Source organism: Coturnix japonica, chromosome 5 (genome assembly GCF_054131305.1).
Source record: "Coturnix japonica strain WE chromosome 5, WE-NBRP24, whole genome shotgun sequence".
NCBI lineage: Eukaryota > Metazoa > Chordata > Aves > Galliformes > Phasianidae > Coturnix > Coturnix japonica.
The window spans coordinates 24,916,902-24,935,351 of record NC_140667.1 but is presented as its reverse complement, the minus strand read 5'-3'; the positions used below and the strand labels follow the sequence as shown (position 1 = coordinate 24,935,351).

The 18,450-nt window shown below is 42.4% G+C and overlaps 4 protein-coding genes across 20 annotated transcripts in view; all 4 read right to left on the bottom strand.

Moving 5' to 3' along the window:
* LOC107314826 (cytosolic phospholipase A2 beta) overlaps positions 1 to 2,946 on the bottom strand; it is a 45,557-nt gene extending 42,611 nt beyond the window's left edge. The window contains exon 1 of the mRNA XM_085549816.1: positions 955 to 2,946. The gene's annotated coding sequence lies outside the window, so the exon portion shown is untranslated. The remainder of the gene's footprint in view (positions 1 to 954) is intronic.
* Positions 2,947 to 3,094: 148 nt separating this feature from the next.
* Positions 3,095 to 7,345, bottom strand: LOC107314827 (acyl-coenzyme A thioesterase 1-like). Of its 4 annotated transcripts, none has more exons than XM_085550312.1 (3): positions 7,227 to 7,345; positions 5,322 to 5,524; positions 3,095 to 4,036 (listed from the first exon to the last, which is right to left on the bottom strand). In XM_085550312.1, the coding sequence occupies exons 2-3, from the start codon at positions 5,409 to 5,411 to the stop codon at positions 3,434 to 3,436; spliced, it is 693 nt and encodes a 230-aa protein (XP_085406438.1). In that variant the 5' UTR covers positions 5,412 to 5,524; positions 7,227 to 7,345; the 3' UTR covers positions 3,095 to 3,433. The 4 variants fall into 4 exon arrangements, with proteins under 4 accessions (XP_085406438.1, XP_015720021.2, XP_085406437.1 ...); XM_015864535.3 differs by lacking the exon at positions 7,227 to 7,345 and adding an exon at positions 5,996 to 6,556; XM_085550311.1 differs by lacking the exon at positions 7,227 to 7,345 and adding an exon at positions 6,415 to 6,556.
* JMJD7 (jumonji domain containing 7) lies at positions 7,210 to 13,504 on the bottom strand. Of its 3 annotated transcripts, none has more exons than XM_015864536.3 (8): positions 13,422 to 13,504; positions 13,130 to 13,283; positions 12,309 to 12,562; positions 11,928 to 11,984; positions 11,417 to 11,512; positions 10,608 to 10,684; positions 9,540 to 9,699; positions 7,210 to 7,834 (listed from the first exon to the last, which is right to left on the bottom strand). In XM_015864536.3, exons 1-8 carry the CDS (start codon positions 13,486 to 13,488, stop codon positions 7,746 to 7,748), a joined length of 954 nt encoding a protein of 317 aa, XP_015720022.2. In that variant the 5' UTR covers positions 13,489 to 13,504; the 3' UTR covers positions 7,210 to 7,745. The 3 variants fall into 3 exon arrangements, with proteins under 3 accessions (XP_015720022.2, XP_085406439.1, XP_085406440.1); XM_085550313.1 differs by having other exon boundaries at positions 12,309 to 12,393; XM_085550314.1 differs by lacking the exon at positions 12,309 to 12,562.
* A 125-nt stretch (positions 13,505 to 13,629) lies between these two features.
* MAPKBP1 (mitogen-activated protein kinase binding protein 1) overlaps positions 13,630 to 18,450 on the bottom strand; it is an 89,686-nt gene continuing 84,865 nt past the window's right edge. For all 12 annotated transcript variants that reach the window (XM_085550301.1, XM_085550303.1, XM_085550307.1 and 9 more), the window contains one exon: positions 13,630 to 18,428. In XM_085550301.1, coding sequence (XP_085406427.1) covers positions 18,135 to 18,428 — 294 coding nt within the window. In that variant the 3' untranslated portion in view covers positions 13,630 to 18,134. The remainder of the gene's footprint in view (positions 18,429 to 18,450) is intronic.

Below are 18,450 nucleotides of genomic sequence, written 5' to 3'. Positions count from 1 at the left end.
CACTTTCATACACCACTATGTACAAACTGCACTGCTACCAAAGTAATTCTTCACTGTCTCAGGAAGAGGCAATCTAGTCCTTCTGGAGCTGCAAGTTCTAGCAACAGAAATTGAAAACTGAGCAGGCTGGGTACAAACAAAGATGCTCTACAGATAGCTATGTTCTGCTAGTATGACACTAATGGCAGCTCCAAACAGCCTGTGTTCTGAGCCAACCCTTGGTCCTGATTACTGCAGCAGAATTCAGGATCAGCTGGGCTGGTTATAGTATAACTAAGAGCTATGAGATAAAGATATAAGCCTAAGTTAATAGAATGCAACTTGTTAATAATTTTCTCCAGGCAGTATCTCGAGTCAGGTCACATCTTTCTGTATATCTTTCACATTTTTTTTTTTTTTTTTTACCTCTGAAAACCATTGAGTTTCAGCATCCCTATATTTTGTCCTGGATGATGATAAATGACAGTGCTGCTTTGCAGGAAATGCCGCAAAGGGTGTTAGTTCATTGGAAACATTAATATTCCTTCTAGCTAAGCTTCATTCAAAAGGTCACTTGCTCTGCGCTGCATTGGGCTCAGATTCCTTTTCCAAATTACATTTGTAAAGCATTAAAAAGTGTAGGATGGGCTTTTGCAGAAGCAGCCATGCAGAGATGCTCCTTCTCCTTGGTAAGAAACTAATACTGCTACAGGAGCACATTTTCACTGAAATCTGCCTGTTTGGTGCAGCTCTTAGTAAAATTCCACCAAGATCTCCAATATTCGCTACTTTTCCAGAGGCCTCAATGTACAGATACTTTCTCAAAGATGTTTTTACCTTTCCTGTAACTGTGGTTCACTTTTCTCTAATAAAGACATTTGGACTCATTTCATTCTGTAGTTTCCTTTGAGTTATACCTTGCATACATATAAAATGCTTCAGGATCAGCTTTAGCTTACATACAAATAATCATACCTGGTACTTGTAGGTATCCATTGAAGAGCTTCAAGGATTTTCTTCCTTTGTCAACTACACAGAGCCTAAGAACATATCTGTCTAAGTATGGGAAAAGAACCCATGAAAGAAAGGTCAGTTTTATAAGCTTTCTCAAGGTGCCTTCAAAAGTACAGGGTTCATTGCTTCATGCAGTGCTCAAATCATTTCAACCTGGTGTTCCTGACCAAGAGTCCCTGCAGCCTTTTCTGAAGGGCTATTTAGAGTCAGATGGAGCCACACGAAGAAAAACTGCATTGTGACACAGAAAACCCACAATGAAAAGAAACTGTATCCGAAGGTCTCACAGCGTGCAAAAAGCCTGTGGCCTACTTCACTGACAACTACTTTAAAATAATAAGCTATATGTGTGACACATCGCTCAGATCACATTCACTTGGGCTATGTCAGATTCAAGGGTGCTGGGCTGTAAGGCTACAGTGGAGATTAAAAAGATTCAAATCACAGATGGGATTTTTTCACAGCAATTAGATTCTCTCTGGGGTAGTTTCCATGTTGAGAGACCACAAGTTCAACCACAGCAAAGAAGGAAAACTTAAAGAATTCAATGACAAGTCAGCAGTCTCTATTACTGCTCAATTACAAACGAGCTATGGAAATGATAAAAATAGGCCACTTCCAATTACTTAATATTAGTCTCCCTTTGGTTTCCAGTTTCTATTTCCTGAAGATAACTTTGAAACCTGAGTTTCTGAGAAGGCCAGCTGATTTAAAAAGAATACCCTGCACAGCTGAGCCAGCTGACATATTTTCTTGTTTGAATATGGCACAGATTCAGCTAAATCAGTCTTTTCAGTCTTTTTACTGCTTAATCAGTCTTTTCAGTCGTTCATGCCAGTCACCACCCACGTGATAAATAAAGAGCTTTCAATTGGCTGCCAAAGCTTTGATTTCAGAGTGAGAAAACAAAGAGGTCCTGTGTGCTACCATCATCGATGGAGTCAGGTTGCAGCTCTCCCCTACCTCGTTTCAACACTGTTTTCCTTGAATGTGACTACTGAATGTGGCAATGTAACAGACTGTATCAACACTGGCAACACTGTACATTTACTGATGGAAAGTATCTTTCCTTTAGTAGTAGCTCCCTGTAGTGAAAGTAAATGCTTTTCCTCAACAGCTCACAATATTGTGATTCAAAATATAGGTCTGTAAACTGCCCACTGAAGACTGAGAAAGCATTTCTTCATTTCAGAAGGGATTAAAACAGATGTGAGGTACACCACTGAACACACTGTACTGCATAAGCCTCACTGTGTTCAGTAAAAACAAAAGAAATAAACCATTCATCTCCCAGAAAACCTCCCAGCACATGCTGAGCCTGAAGCACATCTGGATGAATGACACAGGTGTTTTTTGACTACTTCAATAAAACAGAAAAATGATGGAGAAAAGAATGTCCAATTATCCAAACTGAACTGCTCAAATGTGTTTGAATTCCCTTGTTGACACACACTGCTCTTCTGCTGGGTCCTATCCATTCACCAGCTGCCATTTGTGCAGGATACAGACACACGGAGCACAAACAGAAATGAAGAGATAGTAACAGAAATCCTTATAGATCACCTGTATGGGTGGCCAGGAGAGAAAGATGCCTGCTGAGCAATATTCACCCACCTTCTGAGGAAGGGGCAAGAAACTGGAAGTATGTAAGGGAGCACACTCTGCATCAGATACATTGCATTAGAGTCCACAGCCCTTTAAGGCCCAAGCATTGCTCCCTGAGGAACCAAGGTTACAATCCTGCCTTCAGCAGGAGCCGGGCTCCCTGGGGGCAGGAATTCCCCTCAGCAGGAATTTGTGCTCTCTCTAAGGTGAGGTTTTGCTGCCTCAAAGACAGACACCCACCTTCTACTTCCTTCTGTGCTCAGAATGGGATTACAGGAATAAACTGAGCTTCAGCATCCAAAAGCGGGTACTTAAAACACCCGCATCAGCCCCAATCTTGAGCAGTGTGTAAACTCCTATGCAAATTTTCCCCCTCCTCTTAGTGATATAAGAGGTTAAGAACAGCATAGGAACTCTTCAGCCAAGCAGAGAGATAGCTTACAACTACACTAGGATCGCTGCCTGTGCATTTACAGGCATTAAGACAGTCAAAGCCTTTGTTCAGATAATTTCAAGTAAACTGTGCATACACAGAGACATATTTATTGAGTAGTGCAGTGCAAACTTCAGTCTGACATGTAGCATATCTGGAATCAGCAGGAGATACCACCAGCGTAACCTCAGTAAGATTCATTTCTTCTGGATTATGAAGTATCAGAAACAAATGTTATTGCTGCACTTCAGAATAAATGAGAAGAGTGCCTCTTCACTCAGCTGGGATCCAAAATGTACTCAAAAAACTCAAAAATGGGAAATTACTCGGGAAGATTTTGGACCTAATACAGTAAGAAATGAAATACTTATCCTGCCGCCACTGCTGGCAGCAATACCTCTACTACAGATTGCTCTTAGGAATGTCTGAGTTCATCAGGTGTTTCCAGAAAAAGGCCTGTATCCTGTGCCAGGCATCTTCTTGTGCTCTGGCATGCTCCCTCCACTGTCCACCCCACTGCACAAACGCCCCAAGCACTTTGTGGATTGAAGACTGGCACAGAGGCAGGTAAGGTGGCTCCAAGAGGTGTCCTGCTCCAGAATAGGAGCAAAACTCCACCTTCCGTCCACACTGATGAAGGCGCTGAACAGCATCCCGGCAGTAGAGGTCACTTTTCCAGTTCTTATCATCCAGCCCTGTCAGGAAGAGGAACTTGGCCAAGGACTTCTCCATGGGAATGCGACTATCCCAAGTCGCTGGGTCTCTGTGATCATCTAGGATATCTGAAAAATCTATAAGACCAGACTCCTCACTGGTCTTCACTCTCCCCAAATCATATGGGTGGGCAGGAATAGTGAAGCCATCTCCCCTTAGGGGAATGAAAGAATTAAAGCCACTTCCAGATATGCTGACAGCTGCCTTGATGCCAGGTAGAAATGTGGCCATGGAAAGGGCTAGATCAGCTCCTTTAGACAAGCCCAAAACGCCAATCCCAGAATCCTTCACCTGAAAGACAGTTACGAAACAGCCATTATCAACTACTCGTATCCTGGGCTGGCATAATATCACTCCTTTGGCTTCTTCACAACTCATCTCATTAAAATGTCCTTTTTTTTTTTTTTTTTTACCCATTCCCTTTCTCTGTTTGGGTGCTATCGCTCCCTTATTGATCCCCTCATAAGAGTGACTATGAATTCTACAGCTCCTCAACATTTCCTCCCCTGTAACACTTTTTCTTCCTGGTTAAATCCATACACAAAGCATCTTTGCTTCTTCAGCATCCTGACTCAATACTTCCTCTCAGTACTGTTCATTTTACAGCTCTCGCCTCCAGAAACTCATATTAATCTTCTCTCTTCAGGCCCCCTGTGGAAAAACACTCTTCCATAGGTTTACTTGCATTGATTGTCTTTCTTAACATTGTTTTTTCCAACTCAGATACAGCTGACCTGTTATTTTCTGTTACATCTTAGAACACACAAAGCTCATTACACTTGAGGCTGAATAAATTCAACAATGTTTAACTTAATTATAGTGAAGGCTCTTCACAACAAATTGATCTTGTAATGCACCCTGGTCCTGTAAGATACTCTGAAAGTTTCACAGCTCTAAAGAAACAACACAAACAGCAAGGTTGAATTCTGCTCTCAAAGCTGACTAAATCCCTCTTATCCATGTGCTAGTAAACAACTATTTTGCTAAATGAACACCACATTAAGTAGCACTCCATTCAAAGCTTAAATTATACTTAGTCTCTTATGCTTTAAATGATATATTGCTATAAAAGTATTTCTCTCATTCCAGGTACTTACTCAAATACAACCCCAGCATATAAAACAAGGCACACTCTCCCATGCTGCAACTTCAAGAGATTCTGTTATTACAGCGTTCTATTACTGTGAAACTTTGTCAGAATCAAAAACCTGCATCTCAGAAATAGTGGAAAAAGTCAATGGATTTTTTCTCTTCTAAAATCTTGTAAAAAAATTAAGATAATCTGCCTAAGCAGCAGTAGTCCAGGAACTGTTTTGATATAAATCATGTACAAATACTGGTGTGCATAACAGCATTCCACAGATGGCCGTAAGGTGCTGTGCAAAGCAGTGATCCAACTATTTGCAAAACTGGAGCTGAGGCACATTCTTTTCCATTTAAGATCGTACTGTCTTTCAGACATGCTGTCTCCCTCTTCACCTCAGAAACTCAGCTACACACAGTGATGTATAGCATTTTACATTAAGAAATTAGAGAATAGTTTCCAGTAGGAAGAGTACCACGATTTGTCTCCTACCTGCTGCTGCTTCTGCAAAAAGTCTATAGCCTCCTGAAAATAATCCAGTTCAAGAATCTCTGGCATAGGAGGAAGATCTTCAAAGGCCATGTAAGCCAGGGCTAGAGTCACAAAGCCTCTGCTAGCCAGAAGACTTGCTCTGTATTCAACAAGTCCTCCTCCAGATCCATACAAATCGATAAGACCAGGGAATGGTCCGGGTCCTGCAATGAAAGTTATATATATATATATATATAATCATATATTTATATTATATATATTATATATATATACAGACTCACGGAGAAAAGTTTCTAGAGTTGTCCTTCCAGTAGCAACTACTCAAAATCCATCAGAACAGATATCAAAAGGAAATCATCCTCTGAAGCTTTACATGTCAGTTCTCGGGCATGCATACAATCAGTGTCGCTGACAAGTACTATTTCTTTAAGGATATATCATTGCAAGTCTCTTCTATGGATTATTTCAGACATTTCTGTGAGCAGCACAGAGTATGGAAACTGACTTCCAGAGTCTCTCATCACTGATCAGTTCTCTGCTAATTATGAAGGTGAATTCACCCTAGTGCCAGCTAAGGGAACCATTAACTGGGGCCTTACTCCGGGTTGTTAAGTGTATCCAGGGGCCCCAGGGAACACACAGAAAACCAGAACAGGATTCGGATTACAACTCACCAGGAGGGAGGAAGAGAGTTGCTTTAAGCCGACCTTCTCTGACTGAAATCCTCTTTACTCCCTCTCCTAAAAAATACCGCTCATGAGTGCATTTTCCCAGCAACTGGCTCATGTCCCCATGGCCCTCATACACTTCCAAGTCTACACAGAAAGGGGTCATGACGTTCCTCTTTGCCAGCCGCTTATGCGGCGTTTTGGACCGCAGAGACCACAGCAATCCCATGGGCTCCACTCCAGAATAGCTGCCCCCCAGCGCTGGGCAGCTGGTCAGATCAAGCTCCCCACTGTCACCAGCCCTGTAGTGAGCGTGGGCTTGGAAGAGCTCCCCACCCTCATCCAGAAGGCAGGCTCTGAGCGTGACCGCCTGCTGCGGGACGAGTCCAGTCACACAGATCTGAACGGGGTCATCGAACAGACACCTGCGAGAAGGCAGAACGGTCACCTGCACCGCCATCGGGCTCCGCGGGAGGGGAGAGGAGCCTGCTGCTTTTTGGAGAGACTCAAGCTGTGTGAAACGGGAATGTCGGAAGCCTGCAGCTTCTCGGGCTTAAAATCTGTGTCAAAGTCCAGAAGGAAGCACGGTGACAGCTTCCTCCAGCCAGCAGGCAAGGGCGGCTGGGAGATGTAGTTTGGATTACGCTCACATCATCTCAGATGTCATGCACAAACCGACCTGCAGGGACAGAAGTTATCATTTCCACCTGGCATGCATTTTATTTCAGGATATGTAAAGTTTAAACTAATAACCCAGCACCTCAAATGGCAAAACAAGACAATCAAATTGTCTTGTGTCAGCTGTCTTTATAGACTGGGTTTTTTTCTTCACAGCAGTCAATCTTCTCTATAGGGAATCCTTATTTTCCTTATTTTTTTATTTATTTGTGTAAAATACATTTCCTGAAGTTTTTAATGAATCTTTGAAGATTGGCTGATAAATACCAACCTCCACCAATCCTAAACAACGATATCTGTCTATTTAATAGCCTCATATTCCTGCTCTGCAGGTCTCAGACATGTAGTGAGTGGTCCCATCTTGTTTAGTGGCAATACAGAACTGAATTAAGGCTATAGGAACAAGCTCCTGGCTCACACAACCTGACTGACTGTGTGTTAGGCTGGTGATAGAGAATGTCCCAGTCGACTCCCCACAAACTGTCCTTCTAGACTATTGTATGCATCACACTGTTTGAAAAATGTCAGAATTAGTACCAATGTAAGCTTTTAAACTGACCTTTTATTGCAGAAGTTGTAATTTCTCAACATCAAAACACCACAGCCACTGAACTTAATGAAACACAACCAGACAGGCCTTTAGACTTAAGCTGATCAGATATGTTGGACCGATGCAGCCTGATGCACACAGGGGTAGCAGAGCAGATCCTTCCTCATTTGTTTGGCTTGTTAGGAAAACAACCTGTAGATGTGAATGAATGCTGTGGTTTCTATTTAGGGATTTCCAAAATCCAGATTCTTTCCCTTAATATTTTATTTTGCTCACCATCACCAACACAATATGCACAGATCTAAAAATTCTGATGCCAATTCTTCTTCTTACAAGCCAGAACACCTGGTCAATTGACCTGAGACTCTGAAATCAAGCAAAATAGCCATGACTTGTCCAACAGATGCTGCTGAGGATAATTCAGTGCTTAGCTCTTTTCACTTGTATCGTGCTCCAACTCCAGTTACGGACGCTGATGACTGCATCACACGAGAGAGAAAGACTGCAAGTTCCAGTGTCCCACCTCTGTCATAACACTGTCACAGCTTTTGTAAGACAATCTAGCAGTTGATAATAGCTGTACTTCAGGTCATATTCCATGTCATACCAATAATTCACTGAGGAAAGAAAAAGAAACAAAAAGGCATTCCTAAAGCTGTAATGTAATGATTTGCAAGCATGTTTACAGATAGTTTTAGACAGCTCAGCTAAGTAGAGGTTTTCCATTCTCACTGACCAAACTTTGAAATGAGCAGAACTGTGACTACAGCCAAACATAAGGCAAGCAAACATTTGAGTTCTTCAGTAGCGCTGCCAGTGCAACTCTGTCTTCACCAAACTAACTCCTCTTCAGACTCTATACTGGGAATTCCTTGGAGCAAAAATTTGGCAAACTCTATGTGAACACATTTCTGCTTCTATGTAGACCACAACCAGCAAATGCACTGCAAAGTTTAATATCTAGATAGAAACTTCTCTTAGAAAAAGCATGTAGCAGATGGCAAACACACCATTACTTCACAATGGTTGTTAATGAGACAGTGCTGTAATTCTGTGTCTCACTTTAAATTGGTGTAATGTCTGCTAAAAAAAATAAAATAATAAGCCAAGCACTCTAATACTGTACCAATGGTTCTTGAAGAAGATTATACACTTGTTTTGGACTCTCCCTGCACCAAATCCAGATAACACTGACTTTCAAAGCACATACAGACTGCAGTACAGTTAACAGTCAAAAGGCCAAATAAACACAGCAACCCTTTAGTATTTGTTAGACAGAAAAAAAAAAGAGAGGCCAGAGGCTTTCAGCTGGAAACAGCTCCACTTTTTCTAAGCAGTCTTTAAGGATTAAAGGATTTAAGCAGCAGTACTGGGGGAAACAAACAATTGGAAATACTACTTTACAGCTTGTCTTTTTATCACAGTATCACTGATGCTGAAAAAAATGGCTTCCAATATTTGCACTGCATCACAAATACTAATGTTGTTATTCACAATATGGTATTTACTTTGTCTGGGCAGGCAGGATCACTCTAAGCAAAGGGTAGCAAAAGGCTACCAGCAAACCTGGCAAAATATAGAGGACATAATGATAATTATGTCTCATAATATAATATGATATAATATGCCTCATACTGCCTCCCACCCATCCCCACTCCTCCACTCAATGCTCAAAATTCTGTAGCATTCTTGGAAAGGAGGGGAAAAAAAAACCAACAGAGAGATGAAGACACAGCCTACAAGGAAAGAGAAGGCAAGACTTTTGATAAGCACAGGGGAATGGTAAAACAAGCATGAGCTCATTAGCAAGGCAAGAGACAGAGTCAGAGAAGATTCCAGCTCACATAACATGGACTGGCTTTCACATCGTGTCTACATCCATGCCTAAAACTCACATTTTCTGATTTCCTTTCCTTTCTCCAAAGTGTTTTGTGTTGACGTGCTGATGTCACTTACTACATGAAGTTCCTTTGTGCAAGGTATGTAAATTTGCAGTTAGCAGATGAGGCAACCAAATACTCTCCTCTGAATCATAAACAAAAACCAGATTAGCTTTCATTCTCCTGATTTAACAAAGACTTTTCTTCTGCCACATCCCTAACAGTTGTTGACAATCCTAAAGATTATAACCAAAACAGACTGCAAGAAGATAAGTTGCACAGCACAGAACAGAATCAGCTTCTTCTGAGATCTTTCTTTCTTCCTGAAGGGAGGCAGATGATTTTGTAGGGAACTTTGGTACCGGTTATATTTTGCTATGTGATACCTACCCACACACCCAGCACAGTTCAAAAATGTATGTGGCAAAGCCACGTATTTTACCTGCTATACAGCCATGTGATTGCTGAACATGGTGGAACCAGAGCGATGGGAGGTATAACATCTCACCAGCTTTCACTGTACACTGCAAAGGTTTTGCCTGAGCATACTCTGGATATCGTTCCAGATTTGGGTTCAAAGGGTCCAGAGGGATCCAGGGCACCTAGAAGGAAGAGCATGTGTATGGCAATAACCCTGGCAAGCATTTCCAGCAAGATTCCAGTAAAACAACTGACAGCTAAACTTTCTAGTTATGCAACAGGTATTATGCTATTATGCCTAGAAAAACATGACGTGTTGCAACTGGGAATAGGTCAAGGATGCAAAAATCTGCCTCCTTCAGTGAAGTATTTCTCATTATGGAAAAGCTGCTAAATGTCAGATATCAAATTTAAATCTTGTGGCATAACTTACAAAATGCCTTGCAAATTTTAGGACTTCCTTCTCTTCTCCAAGTTTCTCATCTACTTTGATTCCTGACAGCTAAACATCCCTCTTCCTGCTTGCACATCCCTGCTGCCTGCATTAACTTCTATGCCCAACAGTCACAACCTAAGTTTCTAGGAGCACCACTATGGAAGCATAGAAAACATCCCAGCTCAAGTTCAGCTGTAGCATCAGTGCATTGCACTAATGAGAGAAAAGACACTGATTATTTGTGAAGCTCCTCTAGGTCTGTACATTCTAATCAAGTACATATTGTTACAACTAAGAAGCCACAATCTATTCATTGAGACATGTATGTATTATTGAACTGGGTGATACTGCTTTAAAGCAAAAACAATTTCTTTACTGCTGATTCACTAAGAAGTCCTTTGCTGGATCTATTTCAGTTTGGTGCAAGGCAGACAACGTATGACATCAGTGGTTTTAGAAGTGCAGTAATGTGTGGTCTTTTTCCCCTTGGAAACCAGATATCCTTTACAAATAATAAAATGCAAGTGAAAAATCTGGTTACTCTTTCAAATAATGAAGAATTTCTAAAAACCTATCAAACACTTCAGTTAGCTCAGCAGCGTCCAAATCCAGCTTTACTTTACAAACTGACTGTGTTCTTTTTGTCATTTTTACCTTATCTGTAGTCTTTTCATCCACAATTTCAAATGAGCCATCTTCTGACACTTTGTAAGTTGCTGCCTGATAGAGCTCTGGAATCACAGAAAGAATTAAATGGTATAACTGAGAGTAGTACTCAGAGACACTAATAGAAGGGCACATCACGCACACACAATTAAGAAAAAGGACAGGGCTCTATTTTCTGATTTCTTCTTAAATCAATCTAGCAAGATAGCTTTCACTAGTTGTTCACATCTTGTGGTTAGTCTCTCACTTCTAATTTTACCCTAAAGGAGTTCTTACCTGCTTCAAATAGTGCAAGCTGCTTTGCTTCCACTGCTTATGACTTTCCAACCCCTCGAGGAGTTAGAAAAAAGACTGTCCAAAAAGACAGTCAGTCACTCTTTTACTGTATGCTACCAAATGTAAGCATCGCTCTACTCCGTTTTTTAACAGTATCTTTTTTTACACGGTATGAATCATATGACAATGCTGTAAACAGAATAAAAGTAGTATAATCTCCAGATCTAATACTAGACCAGGCTGCCCAGGGCCTCATCCAACCTGGCCTTGAACATTTCCACAGATGAAGCAACCGCAACCTCTCTGAGCAATGTCAGTGAACCTATATAGGATGTGAATACCTGACCTCAGAATAAAGTCTGTCTTACAAAACCACATGCTGTATGAAATAGGAGATTTCTGTGCACATTGGAAAGAACAACACTGCATAAACAGGTTCTCTCTGCTTTCATTTTTATGTCTTTCAGTATTTAAACCTCTCCTTCCAGCCTTCGGACATACATGCATAGTAAATTTAGTACCGTATGGAATGAAGGGACGGTCACTTGGTGGATGCAGTAGAAACTGTTTCTCTCCGGATATCACACAGTACAAGTTCTCATAATGATCTTTATGTACTAAGATTGAGGAGAGGAAAAAAAAGAGATGTGGAGAGAGAGAAAAAAAAAATCAGTGCCCTTTCCTTCTCTACATCAGAAACAAAAGTAAAACAGCAGTTGCCAGCTTCTCATCATCAGGTTGCTTCCTCTATTTTGTGACCATTGGGCGTGAAAATCAATAATATAATGTTGTAGCAAATGTACTCAACCAAGAACATTCCAAACCCCTATATCAGTAACACACAACACAGGTCACAAAAACCTGCGTGGGACAGTATCACGTGAACTTGTGCAGAAAGATCTGACTGTATTTATAACTAAGTCTTATCACTGACAGGACGAAAATCATCAGTGCTTTGCATGATGCAAACCAAGTCCACTTAACCCTGTTCTGAAAGCATAAAAAAGACCGACAGTGCCATACAATACCTACAAGATGTCACAGCAGTTGATTCCCCAAGCCAGAAATTCACAGCATCAGGCTTCTTCCCTATATGGTTATGGAATAGAGAAACATTCTCAACAAGAAAGCAAGTTGAAGTGTCACGTTGACAAGTATTTTATCTTATTTTCTGCCAACTTGGTTTATTTCTGTCCTTCAGCTTCCTTCCTAACTATGACAGCCTCCATTGCAAACAGCACTCTGCAAGCAACACTAACCCCTTTCTACAAAAGAAGCCATCATAGCACCCATCAAACTTCATAATGCATTACTACCCCACACCAAACTCATGGTTACAGCCCTTCATTTTCCCATCCTGAAGCCCTGAAATTTAGTTCATGGATAAACTGCAATAAAACTACAGAAGTTTACCAAGAGCCTCACTCATCCACGGTATATCAGGCTGCACGTCGCACATCAGCTCAGGGAACTCCTCAGTAAGGTTTGAACACTGCTTCTGCACATAGAATACATTGGGAGAGGTCACTTTCTTCTCCACAATGTCCAAAAAGTCCATAAAGGGCATTTGGCGCTCCTCTGGCATGACAAAACGGTCGTGGAACACTGCATCTGCGTAACCATTTGGTGTTACTGCCACGCTTACTACTTTGTGGCCCATTACCTCCCTGCAAAATAAATCACAAGTTTACAGCCAGACCTTCATTCACTCCTATGGACACTACTTACTCAAACAGCTCATTTCATGGACAGCCGAAGTAAGAAACCTGACTTTTCGTGGATGGGTGTCTCTGGGCAAGATTTCCTACTGCTGACAGCCTGTTCCAATTGCTCTCTGCAGTCAAGGCAAGAGGAATATCTCCTGCCTCTCTGAATTCTCCCATCTCTAACAGGTGAGCCCAAAAAGAGGCTCCCTGGTCCTCAGCAGAGGCACAAAGAGGGGCCCCTTTTGTTCCTTCTGTCCATGAGCTGTGCCAAGATGCAGTTGGTCACAAACAGGTCGGTCTGTGTCGGTGTTAGTAAGTAGTTACAATCCTGCCCTTACTACTCAGTCTGAGCTGCTGGGGGCTCTGTGTTTGTATGATAAAAATGAATCTCAGGTTTCCAACGCTGTGGCAAGGCGAATAGTGAACGCTGCTTTCATACAGACCAGCAGAGGGCACTGGGGTAACTGATCAACACAAACAAGAGCACAAAAGCCCTTTCATGGAGGCAAACTGGAAGCCCTCCCATACCTGAGATACTCCAAGGTCCATTTGCGCAGCGCTGGCCAGTGGCCAATGGCATTCCGGATGATGCAGGGTTTATTTGGGCTCACCCACTCTCGGTAGAACTCCAGCGGGGACGGAGGCCTATCAAGATAGGGCACACACTCCATCCACCCCAGCTCTGTCCAAGCAAACAAGCAGCAGTTTTAGCCTATCAGAAACGCAAACTGGCTTCCAACTCCCAGCCACCAAGAGCGAGCGGTGCCCGTCCGCCCCGCTGCCTCCCACCCCTTCCCCCCTGCTGCTCTGCTGGGCTCACCGCGGGCCTCCCGCGGGAAGGCGGCCAGGCAGCCCCGCACGGCCCGCAGCGCAGCGCCCTCCGCCATGCCTCCATGCCGCACCGCCTCCCCGCATGGCACCGCCTGCCAAGCACCGCCCACGGCGGAGGGGAGAAGCAGCTCCCCCCCCCCCCCCAGCCCACCCAGCGCGACCCCCGCAGGGCAGCGCTGCCCCCTTGCAGGCACGGCTGTACCAAATGAGCACGTTTTTATTGAAACACTTCTAAGACACGGAATACAAATGAATACAGAGTTTTAAAAACAGCTCCCGCACGGGGCGCCTCGCAGTGCAAAAAAAAAAAAAAAAAAAAAAAAAAAAAAAAGAAAATGGTTTTTATTTTTACAAAATCCAGAAAAAAAGGACATTCACGTGGATTATTTCACTTAGGGAGAAGTATAAAAACATCTATAAATAAAGAAAGAGAATAGATTTTTTCCCCCCTATTTTAAACAGGTGAAGGAGAAGGGCAGTGCCGACACCCACAGAGCTGGGGTGCCCACACGACATGCAGAGAGGACATGGCTTATTCCTAGTGTCGCTGCCCGGTGCCCGTCCATCCTTACGGCAGGGCTCAGCCCACGACCTACACTGTATGGAACAGCTCAGCCACAGAAAGCACCTGCTCACCCGCGGGCAGCACCAGACCTGTCGCTTGTTTTAATGAGGTTTGTATCATTTAGTGTTCTGGATGCTGCACATCCAAGGGAAGGGGTGGCACGGAGGAAGGGAAATACCATATACATGCATGGATTTAACAATAGTGCTTAAATAACTGTATTTTTTTTTCCTTATATATAATTATATACATATCCTTTCTTTAAAAAACAAAAAAGTTAAAAGTTTGTACGTTTCTGCTCCAGAGAATGAGGGTTTCTCTATAAGGGGGTGATGGATTCTGCATAAAATGGGAGGTTTTGGTGAAGGAGCTCCAAGGCCTGACCCAACCACCACCTGGGAGAGCCAAGAGAAAGGAGACACCTGAGAGAGGAGGCAGGAGAAGCAAAGGACCCATGTAAACACACGGCCTGGGCACCCCGAGGGAGGCTGCAGCCACTGCCCAGGAAGGACACTGCACCTGCTGCCCTCCCCCTGCACCACCTCAGAGGCCTACAAGCAAAGCAAGGGTCCCACAGCAATGCTATTCATAAGCAAGGTGGGGGAAAATACACAATTCTCATTTTGAGCAGAAATACTAGGTATGAGAGGACTAAAAGCATGTAAGAAAGACAGGTAAGTCTAAATTCTTAATACGGACAATGCTAAACAAACAACTCGTTTTAGTACAGGTGTCTGGTTGTATCTGTTCTAACACCCACACAAACCTGTAAGAGGGATCACAAACCAGTATGAGGGATAGGCTCAAGCTTAACACCTCCTCCCAAAGACTTTCTCACTTTCTAAGCAATTACTATTCCGTGTTTCTCTGTCTGTAACAAACTGCATTTACAAGGTGCAAGAAAATGTACCCCATTTGTGCTCTGCACTGTAAACTAGAGTTTTTAGGAATATGCCCCACTGTTAGAATAGGAACTTAGCAGGAAAGAGAGTTGCATTCATCTCAAATACAAAGCATCAACACACTTGTGGCACTAGCAGCTCTTCTACTGAACTTCTCAGTTCTTCTAAACGTTGGGCAAGCAGCTGGCTCCATTGCCTTTGAATAAAGATTTGCTTAGAGGGCAGCAAGCAAGGAAACAAGAGGCCTGATAGAACATTTCTAAAAACACTTTCTGATTCATTCAGCAATTACAGATCACCACCTCTGTCCTAAATCTACTTTCCTGAAGCTTTTCTGTACTTTATCTTAAATGGTTACTGGCCAAACAATGTTCTTTGGACCAAGACCATCTCTACCTCTACTGTTTTCTGAATGTCCTACATATACTATTCTACTTTAAACTACACAGCCACCCTCCATCAGCTCACCCACTTGCCTGATGCCTCTTTTACCATCATTCCAGTCAGAATCTACCTCTGGTTTCCTGCATGCAGCCGTGATGCCCAAGCAAAATCCACTCCAGGAAGCAAAACCTGCTCTGATCAGCTTAAAAATCCTATTTGCTTCACACGCCTTCTTTCCAAGGAGCGCTGCTTTATATTGCTATGCCATTTGCACTGGTTGTTGTTGTCCTTTAGTTTGATGTGAACTTCACTCTGACCACTGGCTCTCTCCAGCCGTTTTTGCTACTACCACATAATTGAAATAATGAAGTGGATAATAAAACTGCACAAGGAAATAGAATAAGGAACCCTCAAATCATAATCTTCAGAACCAAAAGATACCTGGGTTGAAGGGGCTGCTATTTTACCTGAGTGTCTTGAGGTCCCAGCAGAGCAAGAAGTTACTAGGACATATATGTTCACAGTCTGAAAGAGGAAGAACTAATCATCCCAAAAGCAAGCTTGGCTCACACTAACTCCATCACAGCCCAGCACAACTGCCACCAGACACTTCACTTGTAGCACCTCCAGCACACCTTTTTACTCGAGGAAACCAAAAGAAAGTTTCTATACTTTTCAATTTGTCTTTGTAAAAACCTCTCTGCCTACGGGACCCAGCACACGCATCAGTTCAGCATAGTACAATGATGAGAAAGGACTCGAAGATACCACTTCTCAAGTTTTAGTACAAGTCCACGGAAAGAAAGGTTAGCAAGGACACCTGCAACACTCAATGAGGCAGATTTACATGAGGGACAAAAGCAGTTGGAAAGCTCTGAAAGCACTCCACATACTGCCACATTGCAAAGAACTGAGCAGCAGTGATCAGGCAAGGTAACAGTGACAATTGCAGATTATTCAGCCCTGGATTCCACTGAAGAAATAAGCCATCCTACACCAGTCTGGCTGGCCCAGTAGTAAAAAAGGCTGCACTGCAAATCCCCAGTCACAGAAAGAGAAAGCAAAGCTAATCAACATACTGCATTTCTGAGTGCCACAGGGCTTCAAAGAGATGACAGCCAGGACAGCAAAATGAAAGAAGACTGCTTCAAGCTTCCAGCCCACAGAACAAACTGATGCAGTCTAGCTACCTTTAAGTGAACGCCACAGACGGTAGCATTCTCTCATGCACATGAAAGCTTGTTACTTGCATTAGTTTTATAAAGTGGGAGTATAAATAAGAAGCAGTTTTTAAGCTCTACCTTAAAATAAACGCAAGTAAATTAGGAGATTATAGAAAGGAGTGAGAATTACAGGGGAAGGTACTGAAGAGTTTCACTGTTGGTACACTGGGGGGGCGGGGGGGGTGTTGTTTGTTTTATAGCTTATTGTTGACTAATAAAATATCACTGGACAGTTTTAAGTCATAATAAATAAAAGTTAGCAGAGTCTTAGAGAAGGTGAGAAGAATACTGTACACACAAATGCAAGAGGCGATGATTTTCCATGTCAGCCAAGAAATCAATGGAGAGAGGCTGGGGGTGGGAATGGCAATAATCACATTCAAAAATATTTTGGTATATTCTTGGAAAACCATTTTCTGTGGGTAGCTGAAACAGAATTACAAAATGGACAAGAATCCCAGCTCTCTTGGGATGTAAGTATTCTGTTTTCCTGGAACAATAAGAAAAAATACCTTTTCTATCAAGCCTGTGAAATCAACAAATCATACAAGACAAGCAGTTGCACTGAAGAACTCTCACATCCAGAGTTATGCTGTTGGAAACCAGGCTTTCAGTGTGATCTCTCCACAAATCAACCATATCCCCAAATTTACCAGTATTGATAACATCAAAGTTGATATCCAATTCCTAAATGTGAAAGGTGGCTGAAACAAACTTTCCTATTTGTATATAACCCCCTTTTAAAAATGTCTGCAGAAGAACATCAACGTAACATCAAATTCCAGATTAAAATTATCACTACTGATTTTGTCAGGCAAACTCCAAAGCTTGGCCCAAGGGCTGTGGAGTCTTCCCCCTGGAGGCGAATGAAGATAAAACACAGCTAAGAGGACTGCCTTGTGAAACAAAGGGAAAAGCAGACAAGAGTAGTCATAACAACAGTAGGATTACTCCAAGTAACAAACTATGGAAGGAAAAGAAAGAACAGCAAGACAAAATTTAAGCAGAAACCAGTTCATTAATTGCACAGACACTCCAGCCTGTCTCCCTCTTGGAGATTTATAATACAGAGATTGTTTCTCGCTGGGATATGGCAAGAGATTGACATTTTTTTGTTAAAGGATAGTTACTGGTCATAAACATGACACAGAACAACAGTCAGAATAAATTAATAAATAAACCCATAAAAAGTCTGCTTCTTGATTCTCCTAGAGTTTTGGAGAAGGGATCAGCTTCACTTGGACTCCTTTGTTTTCAGTCCGCAGTTCAGAAGTTCTTGGATAAATGAGATTTTCTTTGTTTCTTTAGGTGCCAAACATCCTGATCTCCTGGCTAGGAAGAAATTTCAAGGCAATTTCTCCAAACTCCTCTTTCAGAACTTTGTCTAAAGACAATCTAGAGACAGGAAGTTGAAGACGACTGGGGGGAAAAAAAAACACTAAAATTGTGTCCAGCACATTCCTAAGAATTAGAGCAAGCCAACTGTAGGAGCCTGAGGAAATCAGTTTATAAAGGTCACCCCACCAGCTCTAGACCAGTGTGATGACAGCATTGGTCTGAAGATCTCTCTGTGGTCCTCCTCTTCGGATTATTTCTGTGTATTCACAAACACCTGAAAGATGCTGCTTTTAGAGTTTTTTGTCCATGCGTCGTTCAACAGCTTGTAACAATAACTCCGAGTACTGTTCCAGCAAAGCTAATGTCTGTTCGTCTCCTAAACTCTTGGAACTTGGTAGATTGGCACCACATTTGTCATTTATTGACCTAGCAGTATCTTGTGGCTTCATCAGTACCTCCTTAACCTTTGGCAGTTCTTCCTCATGCTTCAGGGAGTCCAACTCTTTCTTCATTAAGGAAAATGTTTCAGTCAGGAGGCCTGCTATTTTATCTTTGTCAGTAGATGACTCTGTATCATTTAGCACCTGAAAAAAGGGGATAATAAAA